Below are 17,837 nucleotides of genomic sequence, written 5' to 3'. Positions count from 1 at the left end.
AAATTCGTTAGAGATGTAAACATTTTTACTATTAAATATTAATTTGCTGAATATTGGTATGGGATCACTGGAATATCTCAAAAAATGAAAAACATGATCTTGAATTCACCGACAACAAACGGTCCTCATCAGAAGCGGGTGACGAATCAAGATCAGCTTGATGTTAGAACTATCAGAGATCAAATATATGTAATGTATAAAAACAGTGAGTAGTTTTTTCAATATAAATATAATTCATTATTTCAATTATTTCAAAAGAAACTGTTAGTCTGAAAAGAATCAAAGAGGTCTAATGGAAGTTCCAGACATTGTTCTTAAAAGTAAACAGTTTTTAAAACTTATAATAAAATCAAAACATGTATTATTTCGATTTGTGTATTTAGATGAGGCACGGATAGTTCAGAAAGGAACCAATATACCCAACGTCACTCATGGCAAGATGAAATAAAAAGGAAACAGGAATCGAAGGAAACGAGAATTAAACGTAAAAAAGTAAATATGCTCTCCAATGAGAGTAAAATATATTACTTGAATATATAATTGTTAATTAGATAGATTGGGCCTCCACAGAGATACCACTACACAAAAAACTCTACCTTCTGGGGGGTGTGGAAAAAAATTCAATGTAAGTATAATAAAATAATTTTAACCTATAAATTATTCTGGATGAACAATTAACTGTAGTTTAAATTATGCGATATGCGTTAGATGTACTATAATGTCAAAATAAACTATATATATATATTTGATAACATTTTTGTTTCATTATTTTATTTAAACTAGAATTTTGTTATATATTAAAGTCAAACTCAACTAAAACTCAGAGTAGAGACGGCGTTTTGACGTCATAGATTTAGATGACGTATATTCACACCAACTATGGATAAACTATACATATATTATTCCAATCATAGGTAAATTTTGCGGCACACTTCGAATAACGAGCTTATGAAGAACCACAATGCTAAAAGCGATATTTTCAATTATCTTCAGCTCTTGTCTCCAAACCCACAAATGTTAATGATATCGTTGAACTTTAGCTATTTACCTTTTTCCTATATTAATATAACTGATTACACCACAAAAATTTCTATTTTATGAGCGAAATTTACCCTAGGGTCCAAAAATCAAGCACACTGCCAACTAGGTATATACCGTAAAATTACTTCGCAATATAATATTAATTAAGCACGACATAAATTGATTGATTAATCACTTCATTACTACTGGCGATAACGTAATTGTAGATAAGTGTTTAAGTTACTTTAGTACAACACAAGTTTATTAAGAATAGGATAATATAGCTGTGTAAATTGGTTAAGTAACTGTTTTAATTGATTTGTGATTTACTATCTTACCAGCGCAGGCAATTATTTTAATGTGTTTTGTGGTTTTCGATTGTAATTTGAAATTTTTTAATATTACAAACGTTATATACATTTTTACAAGCACAAGTATTTTCAACTGAAATCATATTTTTTGTCTTGTATGGAGTAAAAATGAACGCATTCAATTGGTAATTTAAGAGAAGGCCGACATTTTCTCAAAATACTTAAAAAATGTTTTTAAATCTTTCCAGTATCAGCTACATAAAGATGACGAAAATAAAATTACTAGCTTTCTGGATTCGCCATTTCAAATGGACTTAACGCACGAGAAATTAATGGCCAAAAAAGTTAAACAAACAATAATGAGAGAAATTAATATTTAAAAAGCTCCTGGTTATGACTTAATTACTGGTAAAATTTTAAAAGAACTATCAGAAAAGGGTATGAGACTATTAATATTTATATTTAATGCTATGCTACGAATTAATTACTTCCCTAGTATCTGGAAAGTAGCTAAAATACTAGTGACTCTTAAACCAGGAAAAATACCAGAAGATGTGACCTCCTACCGGCCTATAAGTTTATTACCGATAATCTCGAAAGTTTTCGAGAAACTATACATCAAGAAGCTAAACTATATAAAAGAAAAACGAAAAATTATTCCAGAACATCTGTTTGGGTTTCGCAATAAGCATGGGACTATGGAACAAGTGCACGGACTTGTAAACAAAATAAACACTGACCTAAATGCCAAAAGATATTGTTCGGCTGCTTTTCTAGTTATACCTCAGGCTTTTGACAAAGTATGGCATACGGGCTTGCAGGTTAAATTAAAGGAACTTCTTCCTCATCCAGACTATCAGTTACTAAAATCATATCTCACTGACAGACATTTTTTTTGTAAATCAAGGCGATGAACATACCGAATTAAATCCCATATATTCAGGAGTTCCGCAAGGTAGTGTACTGGGTCCAGTACTATATCTTCTGTATACGGCCGATCTGCCCAACACAAAAATAACTACTCTGGCAACAAACGCAGACGACACAGCAATCTTGGCATCCCATGAAGATCCAGTCACAGCACCAATAAACCTACAAACCCACCTAGATCAAACACAATTATGGTTGAAGACATGGCGCATTAAAAACAATGAAACAAAATCCACCCATGTAACATTTACCCTGCGTAGAAGAACATGTCCACTAATGAATATTAATCATCGTCAACTCCCTCAAGCAGAGCAAGTTAAATATCTTGGTATGCACTTAGATCGACGCCTAACCTGGAAGTAGCACATACTCTCTAAACGGAAATAACTGGCACTAAAATTATATCAAATGTATTGGCTCGTCGGGCGCAAATCCAAGTTATCATTAGATAACAAGGTGTTGCTGTATGAGTCTTTACTCAAGCCTATTTGGTCATAAGGAATCCAACTATGGGGTACCACTGGAAAATCTAATATATCCATCATATCCAACGGTTCCAAAATAAGGTGTTGCGTGCCATTGTTGATGCTCCGCACTAAATTTCAAATAATGTGATACAACACGATATTCCTCTAGAACCTATAACGAGTGTAATTCAACGTGTTTGTGTGAAGTACTTCGAAAGAGTGTCAGTGCATCCCAATGTACGCGCTAATCAGCTAAATATGCGACGTGATAATGAAGTGCGTAGACTAAAACGTTTAAAACAACCTGATCTGATTACTGGACATATGTAGATTTTAGAAAAAGCTTTAGAATAAGACTAGTTAATTAAGACAATATTTTATACAGAAGATCGCTTAATAAAGTAATTTTCTGCATGCCATGTAAAAATAATATAGACATAAGAAATACTTATTGCCTATAGGGTAGATTGTGGAATCACAAAGAGTAAAAAAATTGGTAATTTGAGTTTTGAAGAGAAAAAGAAGTCAGTCGATACTACGTTGTTCTATAAGTATTTGTTGAATTTTTGCCAGATTTGTTGAATTCGTTCAGTATGATGACTGCTTTGTGAAGTCCAATATTAGAAATAAACTATTTGTCCCATTTTCATTTTATTCACAGTAAAAACTACAAATGAATATGATAATTAACGAGTGGTTAATTAATCGTAATAAAGATCGTGAATAATAACTTATTATAAGAGATAATAACTTATTTTTTATTTATTTAAATATAAAATAAAGTTAAAATAATAATAAAATAAAGTTTTGACTTTTGGCAAGAAATTTATTAACCATGACAGCTTTGTGAGATTGTACAAATTATATACATCTGCAGTTGGGAAATCAACGATTTGACCACCTTTGTATATTTGGTAATTTAGCTTTAGGTCTAAGTCCCTATTTGTTAAAAATTTTGCGTTTTGCGTTGTTTACGTTTCGAGTTTTCCACAGAAACATACTCTTTATCAATAAAAAATATGACTGAACCTTACGTATGACTCCGAGATGTAGATACAATCTGTAACATCTATAACATCCTTAAGCTTAAGGTTTTTAAAATGTAGTGCTTAAGGCAAATTCTTTACGTTTCTCTCCCATATTATGCTCAGTTAAGAAACAGATCCAGAGACGCAGATTGCAATGGTTTGGATAAATTTGTTGAATGAAGGTTGAACGAATTCCTCTTGGGCTTTCTTGGCGAAATAGCCTTTTTGTTTGAAAGACGTAATTCAAGATTATTGACAGCGATCTGAAAAACAGGAAATTAACGTTTTCCGAAACCAGAACAGCTGGGAACGATTGCCAAATATGACGAGATTTTACGAATAATATTCAAAGTCCTGAGGCACCAATAGCAACACGACGCTAAGATTTGTTCAACCACTTAACATTTTCTGTTTTAAATTTCAGGAGAAACCGACCAAGTGCAATCTCAATCCATCGAATGTTATGTTACGAACATAGGAAAGTTGGTTTATTATTAATAATGATTTTAGATCCTCCCTTTCTATTAAATGCCACTAATCTGGTTATGTGTATTTGACATACTGCTTAAAATCTGCATGGAATTGAGATACCATCACTGTCTGGTCTCTCGAAACTGGTTACCAGATTTACTAGCATAGTTTGCTCAATAATATATTATTGCCTGCTGTTATTCTCACTAACTATTACAAGTATAAACTAAGGTACCTATCAGGTATTTAATTTTAATTATGAAATTGCCAAATATAACATAAATATATTTTATGCCTGTTTACTAATACAAACTAAACGAAACTCAAATCTTACGCAATAACTGCAAAAGAAAGGAAAGCCGTTTAAGGAAAAATACCGAAATTTATATCACTATATTTTAATTGAGACAGTAATTAAATTATTAATTATTGGAATTAACAAAAATACTTAGTTCGCCATACGCACGGCCTACAGTCATATCCTTATCGGTATTATTTAAAATATACATAAAGAAATTGTTCTCGTAAATACCCCAATAAACCTAGTTTAATATTATCTGACTTGATGCTTGAATACTGTAGAAGGAAAGTTGAATATGTACGATATATACATTACACGCATGTAAGATAGTGAGAGAAAACCTATAACACCTAAACCGGTGTAATTATATAAGTTTTGTTTCGACTCTTGCGTAACACGTGAATCCTTTTCTTGACACAGTCATCGATCTCCCTCCGATAATGGCTTAATGTAAATTAAAACATGAATAAAATAAAATATATATCAACAGTTTGATCGTAGTTTTTATGCAGGCACACCACCTTTCAATCTGGAAGCAATTAACTGATGTCTTATCAAATAATGGTCCATTATTAATATCTAAAAACGATCGATACACTAGATAACACTATTCCATTAAGTTTATTATCTTTATTCCTATTGCGCGATAGTACTGTTGATTACGGGCCCGTCAAATATGAAATGGATCAACTGCGACCTAAATTTTCACGTTAGCCGAAAAGATTATCTTATTTCATCGTTAATTTTGATGAAGACAGCGTTTGATAAACTATAGGGTATAGACATTCAGAACTTTCAACAACCGTGAGAAGTCCTCACTGGTTTTGCAGTTAATGAATCAGTATAGAGACTGCTTCAACAGAAAAAAAACATACGTCATGATCGTGATTACGTAAACGTAAAATAATGTTTCACTAAACTATGAGAAAAATTACATTTCTATCTTTACAAAATTGAATTAATGTAAGATTTAAACGAAAATAATCTTGTTTTAAGGAAAACTTGCTGTCTCATTAAATATTAAGTGTTTATATATATCCTGATATTTTTTTTTCAAAACGAATTGCTACAGGTCAATTGAAAGTCCCTCGCCTTACACATAGATGGCACCAATAGAATTAAATCCATATGTTTTTTAGTTAGCCCCAACCCTCAAAAGATGCGTGTATAAATTTTACATTTATGTTTGTGAATTATAGTAATTTGAGTGAAGTAACTTTTGTTATTGTGAAAAAAATAGATAAAAAGATATTTAGCGTGTTGATAAAATATTGCTTTTTGAAGGGAAAAATACAGTTGAAGCAAAAACTTGGCTTGATGCCGAGTTCCCGGACACTGCCCCTGGAAAATCAACCATCAAGGATTGGTTTAAGTTCAGACGTGGTGAAATGAATACCGAAGACGGTGAACGCAGTGGACGCCCAAAAGAGGTTGTTATCGACGAAAACATTAAAAAAATCTACAAAATGATTTTGAATGACCGTAAATTGAAATTGAATGAAAGAGCAGACATTCTAAAGATATCAACTAAACGTGAATATCACAGTGGATGAAACATGGCTCCATCATTTCACTCCGAAGTCCAATCGACAGTCATCCTAGTAGACTGCACACGATGAACGCGCTCCAAAGCGTGAGAAAAGGCAACAGTCGGCTCACAAGGCGTCTATATATTGGGATACGCATGGAATAATTTTCATTGACCACTTTGAAAAAGGAAGAACTATCAACAGCAACAATAATATTACATAGCGTTATTGGACCGTTTGAAGGACGAAATCGCTGAAAAACGGCCGCACTTGAAGAAAAAGAAAGTGCTGATTCATCAAGACAATGCACCGTGTTACAAGTCAGTGAAAACGATGGCAAAAATCTATGAATTGGGCTTCGAATGGCTTCCTCATCCACCGTATTCTCTAGATCTGCCCCCCAGTGACTATTTCCTGTTCTCAGATCTCAAAAGAATGCTCGCTGGGAAGAAATGTTCGTCGAATGTAGAGGTGATCGCCAAAACTGAAGCCTATTTTGAAACAAGGGACAAATCGTACTACAAAAATGGTATCGAAAAGTTGGAGGGTCGCTATAATCAGTGTATCATCCTTGAAGGGTATTACGTTGAATAAAAAAAACTAATTTTGCCAAAAAATGTGTTTTACTGTGGTAGGCTGGGAACATTTCAATTGACCTGTTATATATGTTGCAACTTTCTTTACAGTTTTATACGGTTTGGCAGCAATCATCGAACTATTTTCGCACGTCTTTAACACTTCGAGACGTGCGGCCGAGTTTAGTTTGCAAGACGATGATTAGTTTGTATGGTTATGAGTATTCCACTTCGATGCTACCTTATGTTTATGTTAATGTTAATATGTTACCTTGTGTTAATATTCATTTTTATCTACAATCACAATACGCCATAGAAAATTCTTTTTTTACCTAAGAAGCAATGTTTCCGAAATGTTGAAATAATCCCAAATGGCGTTATTAATAACTTCATATGGTAGCCATTTTTCCTTCTGCTTGATCTTTGTCTTAACATGTACACACGCTTTCTTATATTTCTTTGAAATTTGAGAGTTTTAACTGAATTGTCTTTGAGCTTTTTTGTTTTTTGGTCCCTTAGGTCATTCTTTGTCATTAACATCACAATAATTCCTTTTAAATCATTGAAACTAATACCAACAATTGTGATATGATGTGACATTATTACCATACATTTCCAAAATACAACTTTTCTTTTCCTTTCTCTTTGATTTTAATGTATCCAAATTAAACATCAAAAGTAATGAATATCGAAAGTGTAGTGATTTCATGACAAAAGAAATTTAAACCATAATTTTTAAAAATTATCAGTTCTACCGAGTAATAAACTCAATGCTTGTGCCCTTGAATATTTCCTGAAACAGAAATTCAACTCGCTCGATTCACTGTCAATCATTCGTACGCTCTATCTGAAGAAGAAGCGCCGTTGGGCCCAGGAGGCCAACCATAACAAGCTCTTTGAGGTTAAAACTAATGTTCTCTGCTCTCTTCACCTTCCTTCGCTTCGTAGCTCTGAATCGACTGAGATTGGGTCACTGTCGTTTCTCGCACGGTGACTTGATGACTTCGAGCTCGCCTGCTCAGCGTGATTTTTGTCACCTTGTCCTTACTTCAGTCTGCTATATACTGGACGGTTGTCCACGACTCAGATTAGAGCTAAGAATGGGTTGCGAAACTTTAGGAATTCCTTAACAACAGAGAAAACAAACAAACTTCTCAGATTTCTACAAGAAATTGATTATTTCATAGAGTGTAGCCTATGCTATATGAGATAAGTGTCGCTGACCAAATAACCATTACTCTTCGATGTGGGTACTAATGTGTGCTGTCTGGATATAGTCTCTACTTCGTTATCATTGTGTTTGTTAACTTGTATTTGTGTCCATTTTTAAATTGTTCATACATTATTTATACTTTAAGTCCTCATGCTTGTGTTATTAATTTTATTGCATTTATTAATTTATTATTTTATATATATACTTTGTGTCTGTCGCTGTCCCATTTTTCCAGTTTTTATTGATCTCCTTCATCATAAAGATTTATTCTTCAGGAATTTCATTCATTCAAGCACTTTTTCTCTCAGAAACGCTTTCATCCATGATTATATGGGAACAATTTTCTGTGCCGATTCTGTGGTAGTGTTAGAGATTTAATGTACTACATCAAAACATAATAAAAAACAATCTCCTTTCAAAAAACTGAAGTGACCATGCCCAAAGGTAAACTATACAGACCATAAATAATATGACAAATTTTAAAATGACCTTCATCAAATCCTTGCTTGTAAATAGTTTTCTTTATTAGTTAGACCGTTGACTTTTCAACCAAAGTGTTATTGAAGAAAATTGACTCGTAAAAATAAATTCATGCACGTTATATTACACACATATAACATTTAAAATCACATTAAAATATGACATGGCGCTGCGTATATGGTTACGGGCATAAACAAGATGCGTACGGACGTTTCGAAAAGATATTCGCCATTCGCCTTACCATAATTTGAATATCAGTCCATTTCATTAAGCCATAAAAAGAAGCTAAAGCGACTTTACTACTAATAAACTTAACAGAATCCTATAAAGTTTTGCCATAACATCCGCCGCGGGACAGTCCGGCAAATGATTAGGAATACATTTACTTTTAAAATAAATTTGTTAACATTTCTTCTGAGCCATAAAACTGAAGAATTTTTCATTTATTCGCGGAATTATGCTGGTTATTGACCGAAGAGATCTGCATACTTTAAATATCGTCAACAAAGTATGCGTTAGTTAAATATCCTTTATAATTAATGCCCTACAATGCTGCGTATATAAAGGAATTTTAAGAAATATGAATTCAAGTATTTTCTATGTTGTGTGACATAGCTTCCATTTTATTTTCATGTGATAATACAGTTCAAAATGACAAAATTTTCGCCCAGATGATGGTTTCAATATACCTCTGTTTTCGACGTTCTAAATGACGTGTTAAACTTATAGGTATTTACATAAAAATAAAGAAAAGCTTGAAATTCTCCATATATTTTCCTAGAAAGATGGTTTAAACAGTTAAGCGTTTTTGACATTTGCAATCAACAGCACGTCCATACGGTGCGTATGGCCAGGACGATAGCAAAGCTGAATCAATAAAATCTATTCTTCGTTATAAAAGTCATAATTATGTCAATATATCCAATTTAATACAGCGTATTCAATAACATTATTTATTATTGCAATAGTTCACCGTCTTCGGCGCTCATTTCCCCACGTCTAAACTTAGGATACTAATCCTTACGGTTCTATTTCATTCCATTTTATTGGGTAAACTTTATTGCATATACATAATAAAGATTCAGAAGAAACGTTTGATTTCAGTTCCAAATTATGGCGTAAATTTAAGACACACCCTCCACAGCCGGCTTGATTGACGCAGTGGTCAAGGCAACAGGACATTCCACCTATTGTTGTGATAGTCTCGAAAAATCATCCAAGGCATAATTGATTGAAGTTGTTGTTGAAGTTGAAGAGTAGTTGAAGTTGATCACTCGTCAGTCGGTAGACTTAATGCTGAGGACTGGTGGTTTAAAAGTCACATTAAGCAGTAGGTCCAGTCAAAATAAACCCTAGTTGGAGACTGAAATATAACAAAAAAGCAACCTCCATTAATTTTGGACATCTTCCAATGCATTTATTTAATATAGTACAAAACCCAGGGAGCTATCGTAATTCTGAAATCACAAAATCGTTAAACGAAAGAGATACTGACTGCAGTTATATTCTCTTTTCTGATGAAATATTGTAGCCGATAAATTATTTAAATAGTTGAGGTGGAGACGGTTCATCCCCTTTCAAATATCTTAGTGAGTTCTGTACGAATATTTATGAATAGGTCATTAATTTGCCGTACCAAAGGCTCGCGTTAATTAATTATTTTTATTTTCTACGCTTTATATCTACTAACATAATATATTAAAGGAAGTTATCAAGGAATATTTTATTTTAATTTATATTAACACTCCTTAAGGTGTGTTAACTAATATTACAATCTTATTAATTATTTGGATTTCTTTGTATACAATCAATTTTTTTTTTATATATCGACTTGTTCAATAAGTTTGTTGGTGCAATATCTCTTTGCTTTTATGAGAATGATTTTTATGAGGGAATGAATCTAATCTATCTTTCATGAGCTTTTATGCACTAATAGTCCATAAGTTAACAATAATATTCTGAATTTATTGTTTTACCAGTTTTTGATATTGCTTCTGAAAAAAATCTTACCCCTGATACAAACTGATATTATTACACATCACATAGTGTTCAATCCATCACATCTATAGAACAATCTTCCTTTTTAGGTATTTGCAGTAGAAACATTCGTAAGTAAAAAACTAAAAAAAAAGTGTTTTTTTTATCTCCACATGAATCAAAATCCTATATACAAATTATTTTGAATTAATTATCTTTCATAAGCATCATTAACGGACATTTACAATTCTTCATTGTCATTCATTATATTAATTTATATAAATTCAATACAATTTACATCAAAGCACGTTTTCAAATAATTATATTTCCTTCTTAGAATTTATCCCGAATATCTACCATGAAATTAATTAAAAAATTAATACACCTTTTGAAATGGGCAATAAAATGATTGAGAAATCAAATATTTAAATACAAATTATGTTGAAATGTTATATAAAATCAATAGCCCGGATATAATATATTGTAGCGTTGAAAATGTCACTCGGGTATATCGTAGACAAAATTTTACCATCAATTGGTCTCTATATTAAGGTTGAACCATCAACAAACACGAGAAATGTTAATAAGATTTCCGCGATTAATATTTTAGTGTTTCTTTGTATTTATTTTGTTGTATTATATCAAACGTTCAAAGAGAAAAGTCGTTGGATGAATCTGGCGATATTGTCTATGACAAGCATGTGCTACATGATAATTTTATTAACAAGATGTTATAATGTTTCATTGATAAAGGAGATAACAAACAGAGGAACTAATTTCTCTTTATTGGACAGTAATAAGTTCCATGACAAAACTGACCAGATAAAATGGTTTTTACTTCTATTTTGCGATGTAATTTTTCTGTTATTCTTTAACATCAGTTTTATATGTTATTTTAAACCCTTCAATATACAGTATAGCGTTGTATGGATTTACGGTTATTTGATATTTTGTTTAGAACTGAAAATTTACTATGCAATATTACAAATATTCGTCCATAAATTTTCAAACACAGATAATGATATTGGTAAGATATACAAAGCGTTTTATGAGGTACCGCAAGCCGAATTCAAGAAAATGGATAATGGTGACTTTCTGGTGACTAGTTGGATATCAAAAGCTATGAATTGTGGGAACTCTAAAGAAAATCTTGAAAAACTAAGGTGTACGGCGATTTATTATACGAATTACTTAAAACTGTTTACGATGTACCACGAATTGTATAATATATCGATATTTGTGCTATTATGGAGTAACGTTATACAAACTGTTATAGTACTGGCAATAATTAAATTTCATGGAGACACCATTTTCCTTGTAAATAGTTTATATATCCTGGTAAGCTTATTTCTATGTTAAAAAATAATATTTTCTAGGTTTTTATAAAGTTAAGTGAAAGGTAATTTTGGTTTTACCTTATAGATAATAGTTTTAAACTCGGATACCTCTTGTCATACTTATTGAATGAATCCATATCATAGCAAGGTCTACAGAATATTCTACATATAAAGACAGCGTTATGAAAGACAGCTTTGAAAATGAGCATTTAGGAAAATCGTTTTTCAAATCAAATCAAATTTTCGTTATATTTTATTTTGTTCAAATGAAAAAGAAAAATGCAGTTCATCGAAAATCATGTGACTTATGTTAACGCCAGTGTCATAATAGGTTTTTTACGGAAATCTCGCTGTTAAATTTGAAAAGTTAAGGTACATATTTCATATCGCAAAGTGATATGAAACCAAACATGAAACGCAAGACAATTTGAAACTATTTACATAAGACTAGATGAGAAAATTGATACTTAGGTTCCACGAATCCACGGTCAGAATTCTCTGAGAAAAGAAAGCATAAAAAAACCGAAATTACTATTTTCGGAACCTATTATTTTCCTTTAACCTATTATCAGTCACTTGAAAATCAAAATCAGTATACTGAATAAATCTTTATATATATCTATTTTTAGATTAATTGCACAGTAATAAGACATAAATTATCAGATATACGAAGAATTATTGAACGCTGTTCTAACACTAGCTATAGATTATATCTCAACATGCCCGCTAAGTCATTTCTTGAAGAGGAAACCCATCTCCAAGCCATTTTACGATTTATCTACCAATTTACATATCTGCAAATGTGGAATCACTAGTAGAAATAACTACAAAATATTTCTTGATTATATTACTTTATTTGTGCTAATAATACATTAATGGAACAAAACAAATAATTATTAAACCACTGGCATGGTATCATCACATAATCGTTTACAAATTTCACCCGCACAATAATGGATAATGTTACCATAAAAAATGAAAACATGTAGGACTTGGTCGTATATATTTTTGTAGAAAATAACTTCAATTAGAGGAAATTTTGCGATGATAAAATCGAAATTATTTTCTTGTCAGTATTATATTATTTTTGTCACGACATTTGAACAAATTTATTTTATCTTTGCATTATTTAAACCTTAATCAAAATTATATCGTCAGGAATATTTCAGGTATTTGAAAATTAAAATATTGTATAGACAAGGCACTTACAAGAGAAGGCACTATTCAAATGAATATCGATATAATAAAAATGTTTTCATCAAGGATAAAATACAATTTGTTCAAATCATCTTATACGCAGTAAATATTTTTGTATATATATATATATATATATATATATATATATATATATATATATATATATATATATATTCAATAAAATAAACATATATATTCAACGTTATAAAAATATATGTAAAGGAAAACAAATGTTAACTATGATGTAACAGAAAAAATAACAAAATAATTTAAATTATGAATAAATTTTAAAATTTTAGACAATTATATTATATATAAGGCATTTTTGAAGAGATGAAACTTTCAAATAATTTAAATGTATTTCCGCAAATACTGTAAACCATTTTGTTTTCATATTGTTCTTCAGCAAACATTAACAGATTATTGCCGAGAAACTAACAAGGCTATTATTCAGTATAATGTTTGTAACGCTTATATTTCCTTTGTATAGCATTTCCTGAAGTGACAAGCATATTGAAGGCAATATTTTTAAAATGCAAATGTCAAACCATTATCTCTCAAATAAAAAGAAAATCCTCAGTTTTAGGTCATATGTATTTTATTTCACATGAAAGTTTCATCAACCATTTATTAATACCTTTATGCGGTTTTTACCTACTATTCGAAGTATAAAGCGTACGAAAGGAAATTAAAAATAACTATCAAACTCAGGCAATGAAATAAATTTTAAAAAACTTATTTTGTAGATAGTACTTCGAAAAATAGTAATGTTAATCGTAAATTGTATATTTTTCATGGGCCATATAATTATACGATATAAATTCACTAGAGCTAGTTTGAATATTAAATTAGATATTTTGCATTTTCGTGCTCAATAACAGTCTTGTTGGAATTGTTATCAAACTGTTGACAGATCGTTACTGGCCCTTCCGTTCGCTGGTCATCTTCTCCAGTTCCTCCAGATCTTCCGGTTCGATGTCGCTGTCCCCATAACCCCAGATATAGCTACCATCGCCGCTTCTTTCAGCTCGCCTCTTGATCATCTTTCGAGACACGCTTTTCAAGTCGTAAGCCCAACCGATCTTCGCGAAAAAGTCGATGAATGTGGTTGATGGATTATAAGCATTTCCTAAAACAAGATACAGTTTATTAATATGGACAAAACTTTTGATATAATGTCTGTCTGTGGTCATAAAGAGAGACTAAATCTATAAATTCAAATCTAATTTAATGTTCTAATAGCTAAATAGAATCCAGCAATCTAACCCACCCACCCCATCTCTATTCACCTAACGAAGAAAATAATATAATGACAAACATCCTAAATGATCCTCAAGAATGTTGAACCAAACATTTATATTAATGGCAGAGATTAAATTAAAATAGCTCGTACTAATGCCATCCGGACAGGATGAAGATCCCGCCATCTTGATTCATTCTGTGTTGGGGCTTGTTGGCGAGATGTTTGTCGAAATAAATAGAGAGTGACTCAGTTGAATCCAGTGTTTTAAATGCCCAAACACCTTCACCAAATCGGTTCTAACAATATATTTAAAAGGCAAAACTAAAATGTTAGGTAAAATTTTATCTCGATACACATTTTCCCATAATTCAAGATGATGAATACGCTGAAATACATACACTATATTTAATACTGTCAAATCATCAAAAATCAGTGTACAGTTCGTTAACCAACCACAAAAATCCCTTATGTGACGACATATACAGACGACACTGTAGTTTTAGCATTATATGAAGATCCAATATTAGCATCAAAGAGCTTCCAAACATACCAAGATACAAGTGTGGCTGGAAACATGACAAATCAAATGAAGCAAGCATTTATCCATAACTTTTACCCTACATATTGCTAAATGAAAACAACTTAGTCTTAAACTTGATGAAACGTATTGGCTCATCGAACGCAAATCCAAGTTATCATCAGATAACAAGGTCAGATAATTGCTAGATGAATGAGTACTTAGACCTATTTGGTCTTATGGGATATAAATAGTACCCTATACTGTTAATACGCCTAATGTCATTCAACTTTTCCAAAATAAAGTGTTACATGCCACTGTTTATGCTCCGTATTATGCCTTTAATGAAGAAGGAGAAGGTTTGAACCCCTTGTCTAAAACTTTAAATTAGTGTTATGAACTAAGCATATATTTTAATTTTCATATACTCGAATAACATATCTCGGAAAGTGTAAAAAATACATGATAAAATGGCGAAGGCAAAATTACGGTAAAACTAAAAGGCTACTAAACTACTAAATTAAATTCAGGTAAACTAATAGGACACTCAATATTTTCTGATTTAAAATGTGACGAGTAAAGTGTTTAATGTGCTCATAATACAATGCATTTCATATTAGAATAGGATTAGATCGGCAGTACCCTTCTTACAGTCGATTTGCTTATTTCCTTTAAAATACGATTCAAAGTAATCGAATTAAAATATTAATATGTCAAGATTAATTATGCATGCGAATTGTCCTGTCTAATTCTTACCTAATTCTCCAGTTTTATAATCCCAAGGAAAAACATGATGATAATTGTGCCAACCCTCGCCTAATGCTGCAATTGATACCGCTATATTTTCCACCGGACTAATATACCTAAAAAATTTAATTATAAATAAAAAATGCATGATATAAATATATACACTATTCATATTTTGGGCCTAATAATGGAAAGGTAGTAATTTATTAACGAAAAGAGGTTTATTATTCTTAAGTATTCTCCATAATGATCCAAAAAAACTTGGAATTGGACGCATGCGCTTCAGCCAATATTTATAACATTTTTTGAGAAGTCTGATTGAGGTATGTCCAAAACATGGTTTTTGAACGTATAAACGGTTTATCCAGTCGCCGAAAAATGTGGGCCTTGGAATGTATTAATGATATGTGGGAGTCGTTTTTCGCCAAGTACCTCTGCTAAAGAATAGTTGTTTATCATTCAGAATTCACCATTATATGTTGCTCTAATGGAACTATCATCACATGTCCAATTATTCCGAAGAAACAGGCAGTCATTTCTCTCAAAGTGCTTAGCTCCCGAATCACTTCTGTTCGAATTAGCTTCTTTGGGAAGACCTATAGCACATAGATACACAGATCTAAGATTTTTGATTGATGCATCGAATACAATAATTTCTTTACCACTTCTTTGCACCAAGTAGCACATCGGCATCTTTTTGAATTTCTATCAAATTGTGCGGGATCCAACAGAAGCAAATCCTTTTCACACCTAAATCCAACGCATATGTCGTTACAATATCTTATTTATACTCTTCATATTAATGTCTAAGGATGATTCAATCTCATGAAAAGTCGATGATGATCAACAATATCATTTCGCGCACAGCATCAATGTTTTTTTGGTACAACAACTGATTTTGGACGACCTTCAGCACTTTCATCACTAAGCGAACTGCGGCCATGGTTAAATTCGATATATCAACATTTCACTGTTGCCGAAGATGGAGCTTCATGGCGTAAAGTCGTAAAAAATCATCGTAAGAAAATGAAACTCTATTTTTGACTGATACAACATTTTCAGGTATCTGTAAACAATGTAAATTGTGGTCAAATGACAGAACATTCTCAATAATGATTGTGGTTATAAAGGTCAAACTTCCATTTGGAAACTTCAGATAGAGCAATAATATTATGGATATATTTCCCGGGCAATATATGTTATACAGGATGTCCAGTGGGAGAGTCCATGTTTTAAATTTTTATTGCAACAAGGGCCAACGCGAAGTAATGAAGAATATACCTACTTAGCAGTTAAGTGTAGTTTCGTAATTATGTGTGGTCCATGGAATGGTTTTGGCACTCAATAAAGCAACACTGGGAGTTGGACTTACTGTTTCAATGAAATAAAATGCGAGTAAATAGCGTAGATCAGTTATTGCAGCTCAATGGTGTCACTTAATCATGAAGAAAAAATGAAATTTACATTAGGGGGCTATATTAAATAGTAAATATGTAATTATATGTGGTCCATGGAATGGTTTTGGCACTCAATAAAGCAACACTGGGAGTTGGACTTACTGTTTCAATGAAATAAAATGCGAGTAAATAGCGTAGATCAGTTATTGCAGCTCCATGGTGTCACTTAATCATGAAGAAAAAATGAAATTTACATTAGGGGGCTATATTAAATAGTAAATATGTAATTATGTGTGGTCCATGGAATGGTTTTGGCACTCAATAAAGCAACACTGGGAGTTGGACTTACTGTTTCAATGAAATAAAATGCGAGTAAATAGCGTAAATCAGTTATTGCAGCTCCATGGTGTCACCTAATCATGAAGAAAAAATGAAAATTACATTAGGGAGCTATATTAAATAAATAAAACTGCAGATATTAGGCCATAACTAATCCAAAATCCATTTCTTCGCCGTTTTTAATAATAACATGTAATACATGTTCATAATTTATAATAACTTTCCCATTGAACATTCTGTATATTATTATCAATAAATCAATATTTACTTATATATTTCAATAAATAAATATCTACAATTATTATCACTGATTAATAGTGTTATATGAAACTAATTCTAACTAATTTCAATACGTACTTATCATATGGTTTCTGTCCCCACATATGAGCAATGCTATTCACGAAAAACGCAATATTTAATGTTATAGAGAATCGGGCGTTAAAGCTGATCCATAAGGAGTTCCATATCGTTTCGTTCCAAAAATACACAGGAATAGATACCGGTATCAATATCACAAAAATTAAAAATAGGGGTGGATATAGCCTGAAAAAAAATTAAAAATAAATATTAGGTCTGAGGAATAATCGCTTTTAATTCAAAAATATCAGTTTCATGTTTGTAAATCAAACGACTCTTGAAAGTGATATTTAATTTCAGTTCAGTTGTATTCAATATTTCATCAAAGAAACTCAAACTATTATTAGAACAAAATTACGTACAACTTGATAACAATCCATGACGCTAACTTGTGTATCTAT

At 31.6% G+C, this 17,837-nt stretch overlaps 1 protein-coding gene across 2 annotated transcripts in view; it reads right to left on the bottom strand.

Annotated features, from left to right (window-relative positions):
• Positions 1 to 12,473: 12,473 nt before the first annotated feature.
• The window catches only part of LOC143190708 (acyl-CoA Delta-9 desaturase), a 32,277-nt gene continuing 26,913 nt past the window's right edge, over positions 12,474 to 17,837 (bottom strand). For both annotated transcript variants that reach the window (XM_076395208.1, XM_076395209.1), the window contains exons 5-7: positions 17,437 to 17,622; positions 15,353 to 15,459; positions 12,474 to 13,965 (exon numbers count right to left, since the gene is read on the bottom strand). In XM_076395208.1, the coding sequence (XP_076251323.1) occupies positions 13,754 to 13,965; positions 15,353 to 15,459; positions 17,437 to 17,622 (505 nt within the window). In that variant the 3' untranslated portion in view covers positions 12,474 to 13,753. The remainder of the gene's footprint in view (positions 13,966 to 15,352; positions 15,460 to 17,436; positions 17,623 to 17,837) is intronic.

Source organism: Rhynchophorus ferrugineus, unplaced genomic scaffold (assembly GCF_030347505.1).
Source record: "Rhynchophorus ferrugineus isolate W39M unplaced genomic scaffold, kcgeb_rfMv2 rfM2, whole genome shotgun sequence".
NCBI lineage: Eukaryota > Metazoa > Arthropoda > Insecta > Coleoptera > Curculionidae > Rhynchophorus > Rhynchophorus ferrugineus.
The sequence above is the reverse complement of the archived record's forward strand: the minus strand, read 5'-3'. Positions and strand labels throughout refer to the sequence as shown.